We start from the raw sequence: 15,633 nt of genomic DNA, 5'->3' as shown, positions 1-15,633 counted from the left end.
AAGGAATACTTGAGAATAAAAGGAGATTTTGGGGGTGTTTGACAAAATTAGTTTATTGAGCAATTTTAGCTTATTTGGATATAAATAGAGTGTAAGGTGGTCAAACCAGCTAATATCAGTGTTTGGTGAACTAGCTGGTTGGAACAACTTATTGATATAAATAAGCTGCTTTTGAACAAGCTGTTCATAATAGTAAGTTAAAATCAACTGGTCAAACTTGTTAATAAAATCAGCTGGTCAAATAAACCACTATAATCAGCTATCAACTACCAGTTATCAGCCGTTAGCTAAACACGCTCTTTCTGTTTAATAATAAAAGTATACTAGACAAACAAAAAACTTGGACAAAAGTGAATTTACTAAATATCACCAAAAAAGTGAATGATCTTCCCATCTACACCAACTTTCTAAAAACAAAATAAAAAGCAAAAAGAAAAAAGTATGGAAATAGAGTGAATGGTGATGGGGGGATATGGTGTTTGGTAGAAGGGAGAATTTATTTAATCAAAATAAATGTCCCCCGCTTTTATTTTCAATACCCAATCAAATCTTTCGAGTTAAATACTAATAATATACCACAAAGATATGAATTTAATTTTTATGTATTTTTTTTATCAAAATAATTAAATTGAAATGGAAAAAATGGTCCCTTAACCCAGAGTCAAATTGTCTATTTGTATGGTGGTTAGTGTGTCTACTACTATTTCTTTACATTCCCATTACATTCTTCTCACCTTCAAATCTCTTTCCCCTTCAGTCCAAACAACCCTTAACACCTACAATCTAATCCATGTAATTTTCTCATTAATCATGATACACTAAACCCACTATTATTTTTTTCTTTTTCTCCTAGCTAGGCATGTATATACACAAATTTATATATAAAACGGTCTCACTGCGTCTTATACACGGGTTAAATAGCCAAATAATACTTAGTATTTGAACCTCTTGTTTTGAGGTTGGCTCAGTCTGTCACGAGATTAGCTACAATAATATATAGTACCAATATATTTTTATTGCAAGTCACTGTTATACTAATAAGTTTGACAACATGGGCTTTTTCTTGGGTTGTTTGGGGTGCACATCGGGCTCTCAGACGAAATCTGATGACCGAGATTTCCCCAAAAAAGTGTCGGTTGATGATGAGGCGGTGGCGGAGGTGGTGAAGGTGTTGAAGAGGTTTAGTTGGGCTGAGATAGAGAAGATGACTATGAATTTCAAAGAAGTGATTGGTGTAGGAGGATACAGCACAATTTACCTTGCTAAGTTTCCTGATTCATATTTAGGTGCAGTCAAGATTTATATAAGTAGTGAAAGGCTTAATCAAGTGTTTAAGAGTGAATTAGAGATCTCCCAAAAACTTCATCATGCTAATATTGTCAAACTCCTTGGTTATTGTGATGATAGAGGTATGTACACGTAATGTATTCTGACTACATTTATACATTTATTCCAACTAATATAAACAATCGTATATCGACTGAATTCCGACTGTTTATGTTAGTGAGGTTTCAGTCGTTTTTTTTTTTGATTATTGAGCGAGTATTTTTGATATTTGATTGGTTTTATATTCTACTGTCATGTCTTCTTAAACAAGAGAGTAATAAGTGTTGATGTAATACGTGTCGATTTACTAGAGGTCAATGAATACGAATATGTGACATAGGAGTTGGATATTATGTTAAAAGACAACTCAATCAAAACTTATGGTTAACAATCAATTAAGGTTAAAAAGAGAGTTATGAATTGATTTAGTGGTTGAAGACTTTTCATTTCACATTTTGTTAAGTATTCGATTCTCACCATCTATATGAAAGATTAATTTCCTCTTGTCTGTAGCATGTAGGGGATTCTGTAACCTTACTAGGGCAAAATAAAATATTTCTAAAAAAAGTTGCAATTTTCTCAAACTTTCAATATTATTATTGACGGTTGTGTTTTTATCTTAAATCCCTTATTCTTTTGATTGTGTTTATATTCTATCATATCCCCTTAAACAAAAGTAATAAATGTGAATATATCACGTCGATTCAGTAGAGGTGAATGAATACGAACATGTGACTTAAGCTTCTAATATCACGTTAAACTCAATCAAAACTTATGACTAATGGCCAAAAAGATAGTTATCAATTAGTCTAGACGTTGAAGACTTTTCTTTTCATCTTTGTGACAAGTGTTCGATTCTCTCTACCTACATGAAAAAAAATTTTTCCTCCTGCCTCTAGCATGTAGGGGATTTTGTAAACAAAAAGGCCAAAATTAAACATTTCAAAAAAGTTGTAATTTACACAAATTTTCAATATTTTTTATATGTGGGATTTCTAATTAAATTCCCTTTTCCATGAACAGATGAAGGAGTTCTTGTATATGAGTACATACCAAAAGGGAACTTACAAGAAGAACTTCACAACAACAATGAAATCCCTTGTACAACCCCACAAAACAATAAACCCAACAATTTAAACCCACAAAAACAAAAACTTTCATGGAAACAGAGGATTTCCATAGCATACCAATTAGCACAAGCACTAGAATACCTCCATGAAAATGGTGATCTTCATATAGTTCATGGAGACATTAAATCCTCCAATATACTCTTAGATGAATGTTATAATTGTAAACTTTGTGATTTTGGGTTTTCCAAAATGGGTTTTTCTTCAATGATCAAACCATTTTCTTCTTCATCTGGGCTTCCAATGATGGGTTCTCCTGGTTACATGGACCCACATTACCTTATGACAGGAATTGCTTCTAAAAAGAGTGATCTTTATAGCTATGGAGTCATATTGTTGGAAATTATTACTGGGTTTGAAGCATTAGTTTGTTCTGGTGTTGATAAACAGGTTCTTCTTACAACAATTGTTAGAACTAAGGACAGATTTGATGTGGAAAAGGTGGTAAAAATGGTGGATCCATGGATTGTTAAAGATGAAGGTTTTGATATTGAACAAGTTAAGGCTATGGCTACCATTGCAGGAAATTGTCTTCATCATTTGCCTAGTTTAAGGCCTTCTGCTTCAAATATTTGCAAGATTATTAGAGAAATAATGTGTTCTCATGAAGTGTAGAGGAAAAACAAATAGGGATCCCAATGTGTCGGATCAGGTGGATCCAAATCTAGATCCGGATTTGAACCTCAATCTGCGGGTCCAAAATTTAGGGAAATTTGTTAAGACTTAAAAGAGGTTTTTTCTTTGTAGAGACCTCATGTATTAGATGTTACTCAAATTGAAAGGCTTTTTTCAATCGCAATCTATTCTTGATAAGGATATTGGTCTGTCATGTCTTCGGCTTGGATATGAAAAGAGTCTTTGAGGAGATTTAAAATTAGGATGGATTTTGTATAGGTGTTGAGAAGACAGAAGTATAAAAGAATTTCTGATTTGATGATACAGATTGGGAATGAATATTTGCAGTTGATTTGCATTTTGGTTTGGTTTGATATTGTAATGAGAGTAAAAGAAATTGGGTTTCTTTTAGTTTTCTTTATTTCATCTTTAAAAAATTATGTTATTTTGTTATTTTAGTACTCTTTATTTTTTTAATTCCTCCATCATAGTAATTGTATTCTTTAGAGATACACAAATTTTGTCGAAACGCGTATTAAATATATGGACTAAATAACTCAATTAATACAAATTAATGAAAAAGTAAGAATGTGGTATTCTTGTTTTGAGGTCGTCTCTTTGAGAGACGGTCTCTCATAAGAGTAGCTTTTATAGATGTCGTTATATATATATATATATATATATATATATATATATATATATATATATATATATATATATATATATATATATATATAATATACATATATATATATATATATATACATATATATATATATATATATATACATATATATATATATATATATATACATATATATATATATATATACATATATATATATATATATACATATATAGATATATATATATATATATACATATATATATATATATACATATATATATATATACATATATATATATATATATATATATATATATATATATATATATATATGTATATATATATATATATATATATGTATATATATATATATATATATATATATATATATATATATATATATATACATATATATATATATATACATATATATATATATATATACATATATATATATATATATATACATATATATATATATATATATACATATATATATACATATATATATATATATACATATATATATACATATATACATATATATATATATATATATATATATATATATATATATATATACATACATATATATATATACATACATATATATATATACATACATATATATATATACATATATATATATATATATACATATATATATATATACATATATATATATATACATATATATATATATACATATATATATATATATATATATATATATATATATATATATATATATATATATATATATATATATATATATATATATATATATATATATATATATATATATATATATATATATATATATATATATACATATATATATATATATATATATATATATATATATATATATATATATATATGTATATCATACTAATTTTTGATAAATTTTACTTATAAATAACATATTTGTAGAAGTGTTGCAAGTTTTAAAAATGAAAAAAGTATTATTTTCGATTAGGTATATATATCATACTAATGTCACCATATTTAGGGATCTGAGCCACTATAGCCTCACCTCTAAACCACCACAATTCTCCACCCATCTGCTTCTACATTGGGTACACCGAGAGAGAATAAATACATATTAAAAATCGGATTATTAAAAAATAAAAAATAATTAAAATTATTTATAGCAGATGAATGAATGACTGTATTATTTTCGAAAATGTTTTCATAGTATTATTGGTATATACTCCAAAACAAAAATTAAAGTGGTTATTTTAAGTATTAATTGTTAGCAAATTCAAAAATACGTAGTATATAAGTTGAATTAATTATCAACGTGCAGCCAATCACGCCATATAGAATGCATCACACAATTTAGAATTGACCTATTAAAAAAATTATCATGTTGTAAATTAGAGGTCTTTATAAGTGAATGATGTCTTTCCTCATATTGTTATATAGTTTTAAGAACATATATCGTATTTTCTCAATTATATGCTGATATTAACAATAAATTCAATCCAATATACATAAGTTATGTCACTTGTAACCTCCTAAGTCTCAGAATTTGTCCCTAGCATTTTTATAATCACGTCTTAATAGTAAGTTAGCTTGTCATTGTGATCCCTAATTTAAGTCTCAGTATAAAATATTTAAGTCATTTCATTTCTTTGAGTTAACCATTACCGTTGTTTTGCTTCCTCTCATCTACTAAGAGAAACAAGAAGAAAGAGAAATTACTTAAGTGTTTCCCTCACCATATTCATGTCAAACAACCAATAAATTCAACACTTATTAATAACATTTTTCTTTTTCTTCCATTTCTATTTATCCTCCATATTAAATTCCACTGATATCACTTCTTGTAGGATTTGTCTTGTGGTTCCTTTTTTGCTTAAATATAAGGCATTTTGTAGTTTTTAGAATCGAATAAAGCAAATATGAAGATATGAATTTAAGAGGAGGGAGCCTAGAGCCCTAGACACACAACAACTACCTTCATAATGTATAATTCTTTAATGATTTATTTACTACGGTACACTTTTCACTTTTCATTTTACTAACTTACACTTACTAACTCATACTCCCTAAATTCATACTGGACGTACTCTTCTTTCTGTTATCCAAAAAAGGGATCATGATATGAATCCATTGATTGATTTTGATTTGAGGATGAATGATCATGCATGAAACTCGGCACAGAGACGTCTCTTTGACAGACGTCTCTCAGACTCAACCCATTAAACTTAATTAAACTAAAAAATAATAATAGACTAATCAAGTTAGAGATGATTTTCAAAGAGACCGTCTTTCATAAGAATTTGTGATAGTTGTGACTCAGGCACATATCAGCTCAAGTCGAACAACTGCTCTACCGACAGAATAAGAGATTAGCAAACAAGTTGAAATCGATAGCAATTTATGGCATAAAAGGAGTTAATGATGGTGACTTCCATATGAGTATGAAAGTATTGAGATTCCAAACTAATCAACATCATAACCTCCCTTTTTCTAAGATAATATTAGTTATTATTAGGGCCAGAGCTGGGGCATAGGATAGTAGGAGCACGGGCGGAGCAAAGATTATAGGATATCGATTCTCTTTTTAATGTATAGAAAATTAAGGCCTTTTATTAACATTTTTTGCAAAAAAATTAACGTGTTATTCGAATTCATAACCAACAATATCACAAGAAGACGCAATACTAATTGAATTACGCTTGACTGATGATAAGAGTTTGTTAATATAGATCCTCTTATTTCCTGGAGTCTAGGTAATCGATCACCTTAAATGGGCTAAGAACTGCCCTAGTAGGATATTACTCTCTTTGTCCCACGAATTTGTCATATTATTCACAATAGTACATCCAATTAAATTTGTTATATTTCTATTTTTGTTTGTCTCGCGAAAGTAATAACTTATTATTACCGTATTAAATTTTATTATAGACAGTAAGCATTGAAATCCTGTGATTAATCACTATGACATTAAATCAACTGAGGATTTATGTTCGTCTATTTACCGCTATTACTAACAGCGAGCAATTACCAAACAGAGTCAAAGAAAATCTGCCCGGCGATCTCCCGACGTTAGAATCAGTGATTGATTGCTAGGCAGACTTTCTTTTACTCAGCTTGGTAATTTCCCATTGTAACAACAAACATAATACGTCAAATTTGAATTGAAAAACGCTTATTTTTTTAAAAATATCCCCAAGCTTACTTTGAAAATTTTTTAGAAAAAAAGATTAATTTTGTTTAAATTTTCAAATTGAAGATCCAGTTCTTTCTCAACCTCCATAAATCGAGATTAAAGGTCCAATTTTTCTTAACCTGCATTAATGGAGAATACAGGTCATATTTTTTCTTACCCTCTATTAATGGAGATTGTAGGTCATCGCAGGGGATTGTACGATGCATTGCTAGTAATAGTTGACTTCATCGTAGGGGCAACTGGAAGGGGCAGGGTTGTGGTTGCAATCGAAGAGGAAGAGTTTAGGTTTGGGTGGTCCAGGTGATCGAAATGGAGACGGAGTTTCAATGGTGATAGTCGAGGAAGCCAATAGGGGCAAAGCTTAGAGCTTGAGTTTGAGTTTAGAGCTTGAGTTTAAAGCTTAGAGCTGCTAAAATGAAGCTCATAGACTAAGGAAGATGAGTATGTTTATGGTTGATAGGGGAGGGATATTTCGTAACGAGTCCTGCATATCAAAAATAGCCCAGTCGGTGTACGAAGGAATGTCCTAGAGACAAAGGAATACAAGAATTACACTCGAATCATATCGTTGTCTAAGAAATAAGAATCGTGGTCGATACCTAACGAACACTAACAACTATCAAGCAGAGCAGAACTTGAAAACACTCTTAAGCAACATGTGAATTCACAACAAGTGCAATAAAGATCCAACAATACCCATTTTGTCTATGCAAACAAACAAACTATTCATGTCTTTGCAGTATGGTAGTCTCCAGCAAAATATCAAAAATTGGGGACAAAATTTAAATAAGATTTAAGATTTTCCTACTAAAATCAAATCCTTCGAGACTTCCTCACTTCTTTTCTTCTTTCTCGGCCTCTGCTGCCCTCTTAAGTCTAGCACCTTGGTGGCGTTTGTTCGTCCTCTCAAGACGAAGCTTAGCATAAGCATTAAAACTCTTCATGTCATCAGTAATCTTGACAAGCTCCACAGTTGGCTGCTCTCTCTGAATTGGCAAGAAATCTCCTTGGATCTGTGTGGCAGTTGCAAGCTCCTCTGCAGTTGAATCACCAGCCTGCGAAATACAACAGATGTGAAGCAATTAATGTGAGGTGGTAAATGGTGTTTAAAAACCCAAAAAAACGGCTTGCGCCAGACAGGTAAACAGAAAAGCTGTCATAAGAGTTAGAATCTGGCTGGCTTACCCCAGGACAAATCATCAGCCATATAACTTAAGTAGGGATCAAGTCGTCCCAAAATACTCCTTCTGTTCCTATGAGAATGTACCCAAATTGCCAAGAAGGTAAAGGGTGCAAAACAAGTGGGACAAGCTAAAATGGAAAGAGATGCATATTGAGAGGGATAGAGAGAAACAGAGATGGGGCCCATTCTATTTGAACATAATTAAATCAATAATTCTTAAATGAGACGGTCTCACGATGAGACCATCACTATTGGGCTGGCCCAATCTATACTTTTTGTCTTAAAATGGTCACTTGTAACAAAATGATCATTTACAATCTTAAAATATTCAATTTTTTTATAGTTTTAGATTGATTACTTATAACCTTAAAACGATCACTTAAATCTTAAAGTAATTAATTAAATAAATGGGCTAATTATATAGGCCCGTCTCATGGCGAGACAGTCTCAAATAAGACGAGTTGTAATTAAATTGCGCAGTTAAACTTGGGATGTTATTTGAAAATCAATTTCAATTTTACCTTGAACTTGCGTGCATGCCTTGGGAAAACCACAAGCTTAGCCTTGTAGGTCTTCAGCCTTTGGACATTAGTATGAAGTCCCTCAAGTGATCGATTTCTTCGTCTATGGTCTACAGCTATGCCAATCGTTGGAGCAAGCTTCTTAGGAATACCAGCTGCCTGGACCAATACAAAACCAATCTTTAAGACCAGATACAAGAAACAGCCATAAAATTGCTTATAACTTGCATAAATCACAGAACAGAAATTTGCTACAACTGATTATACACTTTGTTGACTAATGTCTTAACACTAATGTACAATCAGAAAACCAACCTTTCACAACCAAAAAAAAATAACATTCTAGCTATGTATAACCTTTTTTAGGTAGAAACCGCTGAGGCCAGCCTACCATAAGAAACAAGTATTTAACCCTAATCCCCACTCCAAAAGAAAAAAGCCACAAACTGCCTCAACACAGTTTCAAGCCTGGAAATAATCTCAGTTGATGACTTATGTTAGCAACACTTTAGACCAATACACATGTCTAAAGAGTGAGCAGCTATACAAAATATAACACATAACAAAAGAATAGAAAACACTAGCTAAAGGCCAAATGTGAGGACAAAATGGAAGGTAATTAGACAAAACTACCATTAATAATGATTGCCAAAGCAAAACAGAGTACAAAAAATAACATTTCCATATTCAAATACCAAAAACTAAAAGCTCATACTCCAACAACTACACCATGAGATTTTTACAAAGCTACCGTACAACAAAAGTGAATTTCAAGAAATTCGAAGACATTCACTATGCAATTCAAATATCAGCAAACCTAAAAATTCATTTTGCTCATGATTCAATCAGTGTAACAGTTTTATAGATGTATTAAATACTTACCGCTAGCTCTTCAAAAGAGAACCCTCTTCCAGCCCTGACTTTCATGTTGTACTTCAAGGTTTGACCATGAACAACTGGGCGAAGTGGTCCAGCAGTTGGCCTAGGAAAGATTTTCACAGCCTTCTTTTGCCTAGCTGCAATAGCAAAATAAATCTAAGATTATACGTATCAACAAAAGCCCTCAGAACTAAACATCGAGAAAACAAATACACAATACAATACTATACCAAGACGTCTCCTTGTCTTGCGAGCTGGCTGGTTGAACCATGTCCTAACATAATTTTGCCAATGTTTTTTGAAGTGTCCATTAGGGATAACGTTGTTATGCCTCACCATCGCTTACCTGTAAAGATTAAAACAAAGATTACTACTTCCACATTTAAGTTTCCTTTCAAATATCTAGCTCAACACAATTATGTTGTTCTACTAGTAAACAACCATCTGTACATAAAACTAGCACGCGGATGTGATACCCAAACAATTGAAGAAAAAACAAGTTACGATATCACACTGATCGGTTAAAAGTAACCCAAACCAATCATACGGCATATCAGAGAAATTTGTAATCAGTGCCATTCCTGACCATTTTTGGTGAGGTTCATTGTTTCCCAAGAACGGAAACCATATGGTAGTAGGAGAATTAGCTAACCCGATAATGTGGATCTTGTCTCAAATGTGGAGTATTTCCATCTCATTAATGTCAAATGAATATACAAAACTGAAATCATATAATGATAAAATAAAAATGCACAAACTAAATTTTAATAATAAGGATTAACTCAATTTGAGCCGGGCCCTAAGTGGTTGCACCTCAACACTACCTCAAGAACGGCCCTGTTTGTAATTCCTAAAAAGTAAATCAACCAAAGTTTCATGATTTCTAAGCTTTGAACCACAAAAATCCGCCATAGGAATTTAAAGAGTTTTCGGGAAATTGAAAAGATGAATAGCCAGATTGAGTATAATCATTGACGACTTTTCAACAAAATTGAGACCTTTTATATCCATTACAAGTTCAAACACCTAATATAATTTTCTGCCATTTCTACGTAATCATTAGAACACAAAACCATAGATATTGTTTTTCAAAAAAAAAATCAGTTCATTGAATGTAATAAAATTTGATCTCAAACAACATTTGAGAACAATTTTTTCGGAAGAATAAAATTGCTTTTGTCACCAAAGCGTCAAATTTATGAGCAAACCTTACATTTTAATTTTAAACAACAAATTTCACCGTCAAAATAAGCATTTCAAGCAATAATTAGACGAAAATCGAGAGAATACAATGATAAAGAAGAGAGATCACGAGATGGAAGAGAGATTACCTGGGAAGTGAGGAAAGTTAGGGTTTCCGGAGGCGAGTGACAGAAGTGGCGTCAAAGTACGAATTTAGGGTTTTAATAGTGAGGCGCCTAATTTGATACCTAAATTGAACGGCTCAGATTAGCCGTATTAAAATGAGTTATATTGGGCTTTTAGTCCTACGTTAGTATTTCGGATGTGCAATAGATCAGCAAGTCAAGAGACCACCTTATGACAAGACTACTCATATAAGAGTAGTCCAATAAGTTTAATTTTGATGATTATAATTTACAATCATTAAATCAATTAATTTAAGGACATATAATTCATATTTTAAAATTATACTTTAAAAATTTATACTTGTTTATTTATATTATTACATAAAGGTTATAATTGAAAATTTTAAGATTATAATTAATCCTTTGAATAATAATAAATCTTTTTAAGATTATAAGTTTGGTACTGACTTATAACTTAGCTTTATAAGGTTTGATTGATCATTTTAACGTTGTAATTGAATTTTAACTCATTACTTTACTGTCAGAAGATATCATTTTAAAGTCAAAATTAATCAATTTAAAAAGGTCATAAGTAATCGTTTATATATTTTAAGTTGAAATTAATACTTTAAGGTTAAAATTGATCACTTAATGTCAAAATTGATCATTTCTATGTCAAAATTGATTACTTAAAAAGGACACAATTGATCCATTTAAGGTAAAAAGTAGAGAATAGAGCATTTTTAGGTCAAAATGAAAAGTATGTTTATAATTTATATTTATGATTTTATATGATGAAATTATATATATATATATATATATATATATATATATATATATATATATATATATATATATATATATATATATATATATATAGATAGAGAGAGAGAGAGAGAGAGAAAATTATATAAAACTACCTTTTCTATACCCTTCTTTGCAAAAAACTACCTTTTGTAAAATTTTTTGCAAAAAACTACCTTATTTAAATTATTCTTTGCAAAAGACTACCTGTTAACGTTTTCTTACTCTTTGACCGTTGAAACTGACGTTGACCATCACGTGCAAGTCACGTGATTTATTATCCCTTTCCTTCTTCTTTCATTTCAGCCATTTCACTCGAAAATTTCTAAGTAAACGCTGCCTCTTCTTCTTCTTTGCGATTTCGAAAACCCTAATTCGTGCGCTCTTCCATTTTCCTTCATTTTGATAACCTAAAATCATTGTTCTTCATTTCTTTCTCCTTGATTTCGAGTCAGTAAATCAGTAAAACAACCCAATTTTTTGCAATTACTTTGGAATGTCTTCTTCTTCTTGTAGCGAAAATTCGAAAACTGAAAAATGTGGGTGTGGAGTTCCCTTTGCAAGGAGGGTTTCTTGGACCAAGGAAAATCCAGGAAGAAGGTTCAAGACTTGCGTATTTTATGATCCTGATACAAATTGGAGAGGATGCAAAAAGTTTAAGTGGGTTGATCAACCTGAAATGACTTTTTGGCAAAGAGAAATCACTAACAAACTTGTGGAGGAGAAGCGACAATTGGCAATCGAAATCAAGGTTTTGACATCAAGGATTTGCTGCTTGGAACATGAAAAGGAACAAGCATTCTCAGAAATTAAAATGATTAAGAAGAAATGGATAAATGAGAGGGAGCATTACAGTCAGATTAAAAGCTTTGTATTAGGGTTTTTGTTTTGTTTTCTATTGGTTTTTGTTGTATTAATCAAGGGTAGTAATTGGAGTTTAGGACCTAGTTAAGCTTAATTGTAACATTGATTTGGATATTGTGTGATGATGATGATGAATGAATGAATGAACTGGAGTTTTCTGTAATTGGAGTTTTCTGTTGGTGCTGTATATGTTTGCTCTGTATGCATTGATGTATTGATTTCCTGCATACTCAATATTGATTTGGATATTGTAACAATGTGTTGCTGTATATGAGCTGGTATCTTGTTTTGGTATGGATTTGCAGGTATTGTATCATGATGAACAAACACATAGTACATTGATGCACATTATTGATGCACATACAGCAATTGATGCACATTATTGATTAACACTTGAACTGATTTGCTGCACTAAAACATTGAACATTGAACAACATGCACAACACATATACTAATTTGCTGCACATATCAGTTCATTGAACATGGCTCATTTGCACATTTCAGTACATTGCACATTATATCAGTTCATGCCATATCAGAAACCACAATTAACACTTGAAATGATTTGCTGCACTAAAACACTGATCAACACATGTACAAATGATTTCAGTATCAACACTAAAACAAATGATCAACACATGTACAATTAACACCATTAACACTAAAACAGAAACTGATTGTATAACTTGCTGCACATTACTGATCAGTTCAAAAACTGATTTCCTGCATACTCAACTTCAATTAATGAATTGATTCAAACAGCAGTACATGATCATTTCAATTACTGTTTTAGTTACATCTAGTTCAAGATAGTACATTCTTGAGTTCATTTGCTACATTAATACATTTCTTACATTAAATCGACAAATTACATTCAACATATACTTATGAAGTTCTATACTTGACTTTGTTCATCCATTACATATGTAGTACTTGCATCTGTTGCACTTATCATTAGTTGTTCACTACTGGAGCAAGGCATGTCACTTGGTGTGGACAGTTGAGTACAAGAAGATCCCATTTTAGGCCTTCCACCCTTTGACCTCATCTTTGTTGGTTGTGGTTTTGTTGGATTCTTGCATCCCTTTTTGTAGTGACCTAACTCACCACAATTACCACATCTCCGTTGCTTGTATTCTCGAACAGCAGTTACAGGCTTCTTACCTCCTTTACCTTCATCAGTTTCCTTTTTCCTTTTCCTTATTTTAGGCCTTCCAGGCATCTTTCGAAATGGTTATTTTAGCCCTTAAATCCCAATTTGGATTTTCCCTCCAATCCTCTATGTATTTCTCAGCTAAATACAACGCAGTGACTTTGTTATTAATGTGTTGGTGATCACAAGTGTGCTCGGGAATATAACTCCTTATTTGAAATGTCTCCTCATCTTTCAACTTCTTAGCATGAACCTTAAAATGACACTTCTTATCCTTCCCACAAACACAATTCACAATTCTAGCTTTTGATTTCAGACAATCGCATCTATTGTAACAAACACAATTCAGAATCCATCTTTTTCGCAGTAGTTATTTTTTTCCAGATTTTCAATTTCTTCATGTTATTGATTTATCTAATTTTAAGAACGCTAATAAATTATTCACACACAACAACAATCAATTTACAAGTTAAACGATGAATAACAAGAAATTCAAACACAGCAGACCCACAGACAAAAGGAAGCAGATTTGAAGAAGGAATTCAATTTTAAAGATAACAAAAAACAATGAAGAAAAAAACCGTAATTGAGTAGTACTACATACCTCTAAATGTTAGAAGCTTCACCAACAAGATGTCGCTCAGATGATGAAGAATCGAAATCGCAAAGAAGAAGAAGAGGCAGCGTTTACTTAGAAATTTTCGAGTGAAATGGCTGAAATGAAAGAAGAAGGAAAGGGATAATAAATCACGTGACTTGCACGTGATGGTCAACGTCAGTTTCAACGGTCAAAGAGTAAGAAAACGTTAACAGGTAGTCTTTTGCAAAGAATAATTTAAATAAGGTAGTTTTTTGCAAAAAAATTTACAAAAGGTAGTTTTTTGCAAAGAAGGGTATAGAAAGGTAGTTTTATATAATTTTCTCATACATATATATATATATATATATATATATATATATATATATATATATATATATATATATATATATATATATATATATATATAAGAAGCAGTTATATGTGTTCTAGAAATAAAATTGAAATTCATCTAGCAACTTTTATGTTTCCAGTTTCTAACGATTTTGGTTGATGTATGTATGTTAGTATGAAATATGAATTTGTAAATGAAAATATGAAAATAAAGTTAGGTTTACATATATTCTTATTTATAATCTTGGTTGATGAGTATATACTTAAGATTTATCCTGAATAATTGGAAAAGAGTTTAACATGAAATTTGAGGATGTTTATAGTTATCACCCATATGGATTGTTATAGTGGAACCGAGTACCCCTATGGCGTTAAGATTATTATTGCTTAAGAATCATGACAATGTTGATCATTACGTTCACCATAAGGTACACAAATTGTCGTAAAAGACAATCTCTTCGATAGACGCATTAAGTATATGAGTTAAATAGTCCAATTAATACGTAGGAGTATTAAATAGAAAATAAAAATGTGAATTTCTTGTTTTGAGATCGTCTCATTGATAGAATATCTCTCACAGGAGTAGCTAATGGATAACCAGATATTCATATTTACATGTGAATATCCAATTCACTTTAACTCGGACAGTAACAATCATACTTATGCATTCTCATTTAAATTTCTAAACAGAATAGTTGAGCAGTTTTTATATGGTAGGTAGATATGACAAAATAAAACAGAGTACGTGAAGAGTGGGATAGGAAAACCCTTCATAGAAGGTGGGCCCTTTTTCCATACTGATGCAATTAAGTTAACAAATGCTACATAGTATAGGTTGTATAGACCTTTACTCAGGTGAATGGAAAGAAAAATTCTTCTTTGCCAAAAACAATAACCAGCAACAGGACCAAAAAGATTATTAGCTTTGAGAGTAAATTGCAAATACCACACTGAGAGCCTAAACAAGAGTACCAAAAAGATATGTGCGGGATTAAACTTCATTGAAACTTGGTGAGTAAAACACATCACATAAGGCCATTGTGAAGGTCCAGACGAATTTTGTACTGTTGCACTAAGAGTATGACTACATGAGCATTACTAACCATATCCAAAA

The 15,633-nt window shown here is 31.0% G+C and overlaps 2 protein-coding genes across 2 annotated transcripts; one reads left to right on the top strand and one right to left on the bottom strand.

Annotated features, from left to right (window-relative positions):
- Positions 1-596: 596 nt before the first annotated feature.
- Positions 597-3,629, top strand: LOC130800085 (probable receptor-like protein kinase At1g33260). The gene is made up of 2 exons (XM_057663437.1): positions 597-1,409; positions 2,350-3,629. Exons 1-2 carry the CDS (start codon positions 1,052-1,054, stop codon positions 3,066-3,068), a joined length of 1,077 nt encoding a protein of 358 aa, XP_057519420.1. The 5' UTR covers positions 597-1,051; the 3' UTR covers positions 3,069-3,629.
- Positions 3,630-7,519: 3,890 nt separating this feature from the next.
- On the bottom strand, positions 7,520-11,007 carry LOC130799700 (60S ribosomal protein L13-1-like). Its single transcript, XM_057662894.1, has 5 exons — positions 10,792-11,007; positions 9,691-9,806; positions 9,464-9,597; positions 8,582-8,740; positions 7,520-7,932 (listed from the first exon to the last, which is right to left on the bottom strand). Exons 2-5 carry the CDS (start codon positions 9,797-9,799, stop codon positions 7,711-7,713), a joined length of 624 nt encoding a protein of 207 aa, XP_057518877.1. The 5' UTR covers positions 9,800-9,806; positions 10,792-11,007; the 3' UTR covers positions 7,520-7,710.
- Between the last annotated feature and the right edge of the window lie 4,626 nt (positions 11,008-15,633).

This window comes from Amaranthus tricolor, chromosome 14 (genome assembly GCF_026212465.1).
Source record: "Amaranthus tricolor cultivar Red isolate AtriRed21 chromosome 14, ASM2621246v1, whole genome shotgun sequence".
Taxonomy (NCBI): Eukaryota; Viridiplantae; Streptophyta; class Magnoliopsida; order Caryophyllales; family Amaranthaceae; genus Amaranthus; species Amaranthus tricolor.
The sequence above is the reverse complement of the archived record's forward strand: the minus strand, read 5'-3'. Positions and strand labels throughout refer to the sequence as shown.

What these genes read in the sequence shown, in the direction of transcription:
- LOC130800085 (XM_057663437.1), top strand. Translation starts at nt 1,052, where the DNA reads ATGGGCTTTTTCTTGGGTTGTTTGGGGTGCACATCGGGCTCTCAGACG. An exon ending in TGGTTATTGTGATGATAGAG is followed by an intron (nt 1,410 to 2,349) that starts GTATGTACACGT and finishes TTCCATGAACAG; the next exon opens with ATGAAGGAGTTCTTGTATAT.
- LOC130799700 (XM_057662894.1), bottom strand. Translation starts at nt 9,799, where the DNA reads ATGGTGAGGCATAACAACGTTATCCCTAATGGACACTTCAAAAAACAT. An exon ending in TCTCTTTTGAAGAGCTAGCG is followed by an intron (nt 8,741 to 9,463) that starts GTAAGTATTTAA and finishes GTATTGGTCCAG; the next exon opens with GCAGCTGGTATTCCTAAGAA. An exon ending in GGCATGCACGCAAGTTCAAG is followed by an intron (nt 7,933 to 8,581) that starts GTAAAATTGAAA and finishes TGTATTTCGCAG; the next exon opens with GCTGGTGATTCAACTGCAGA.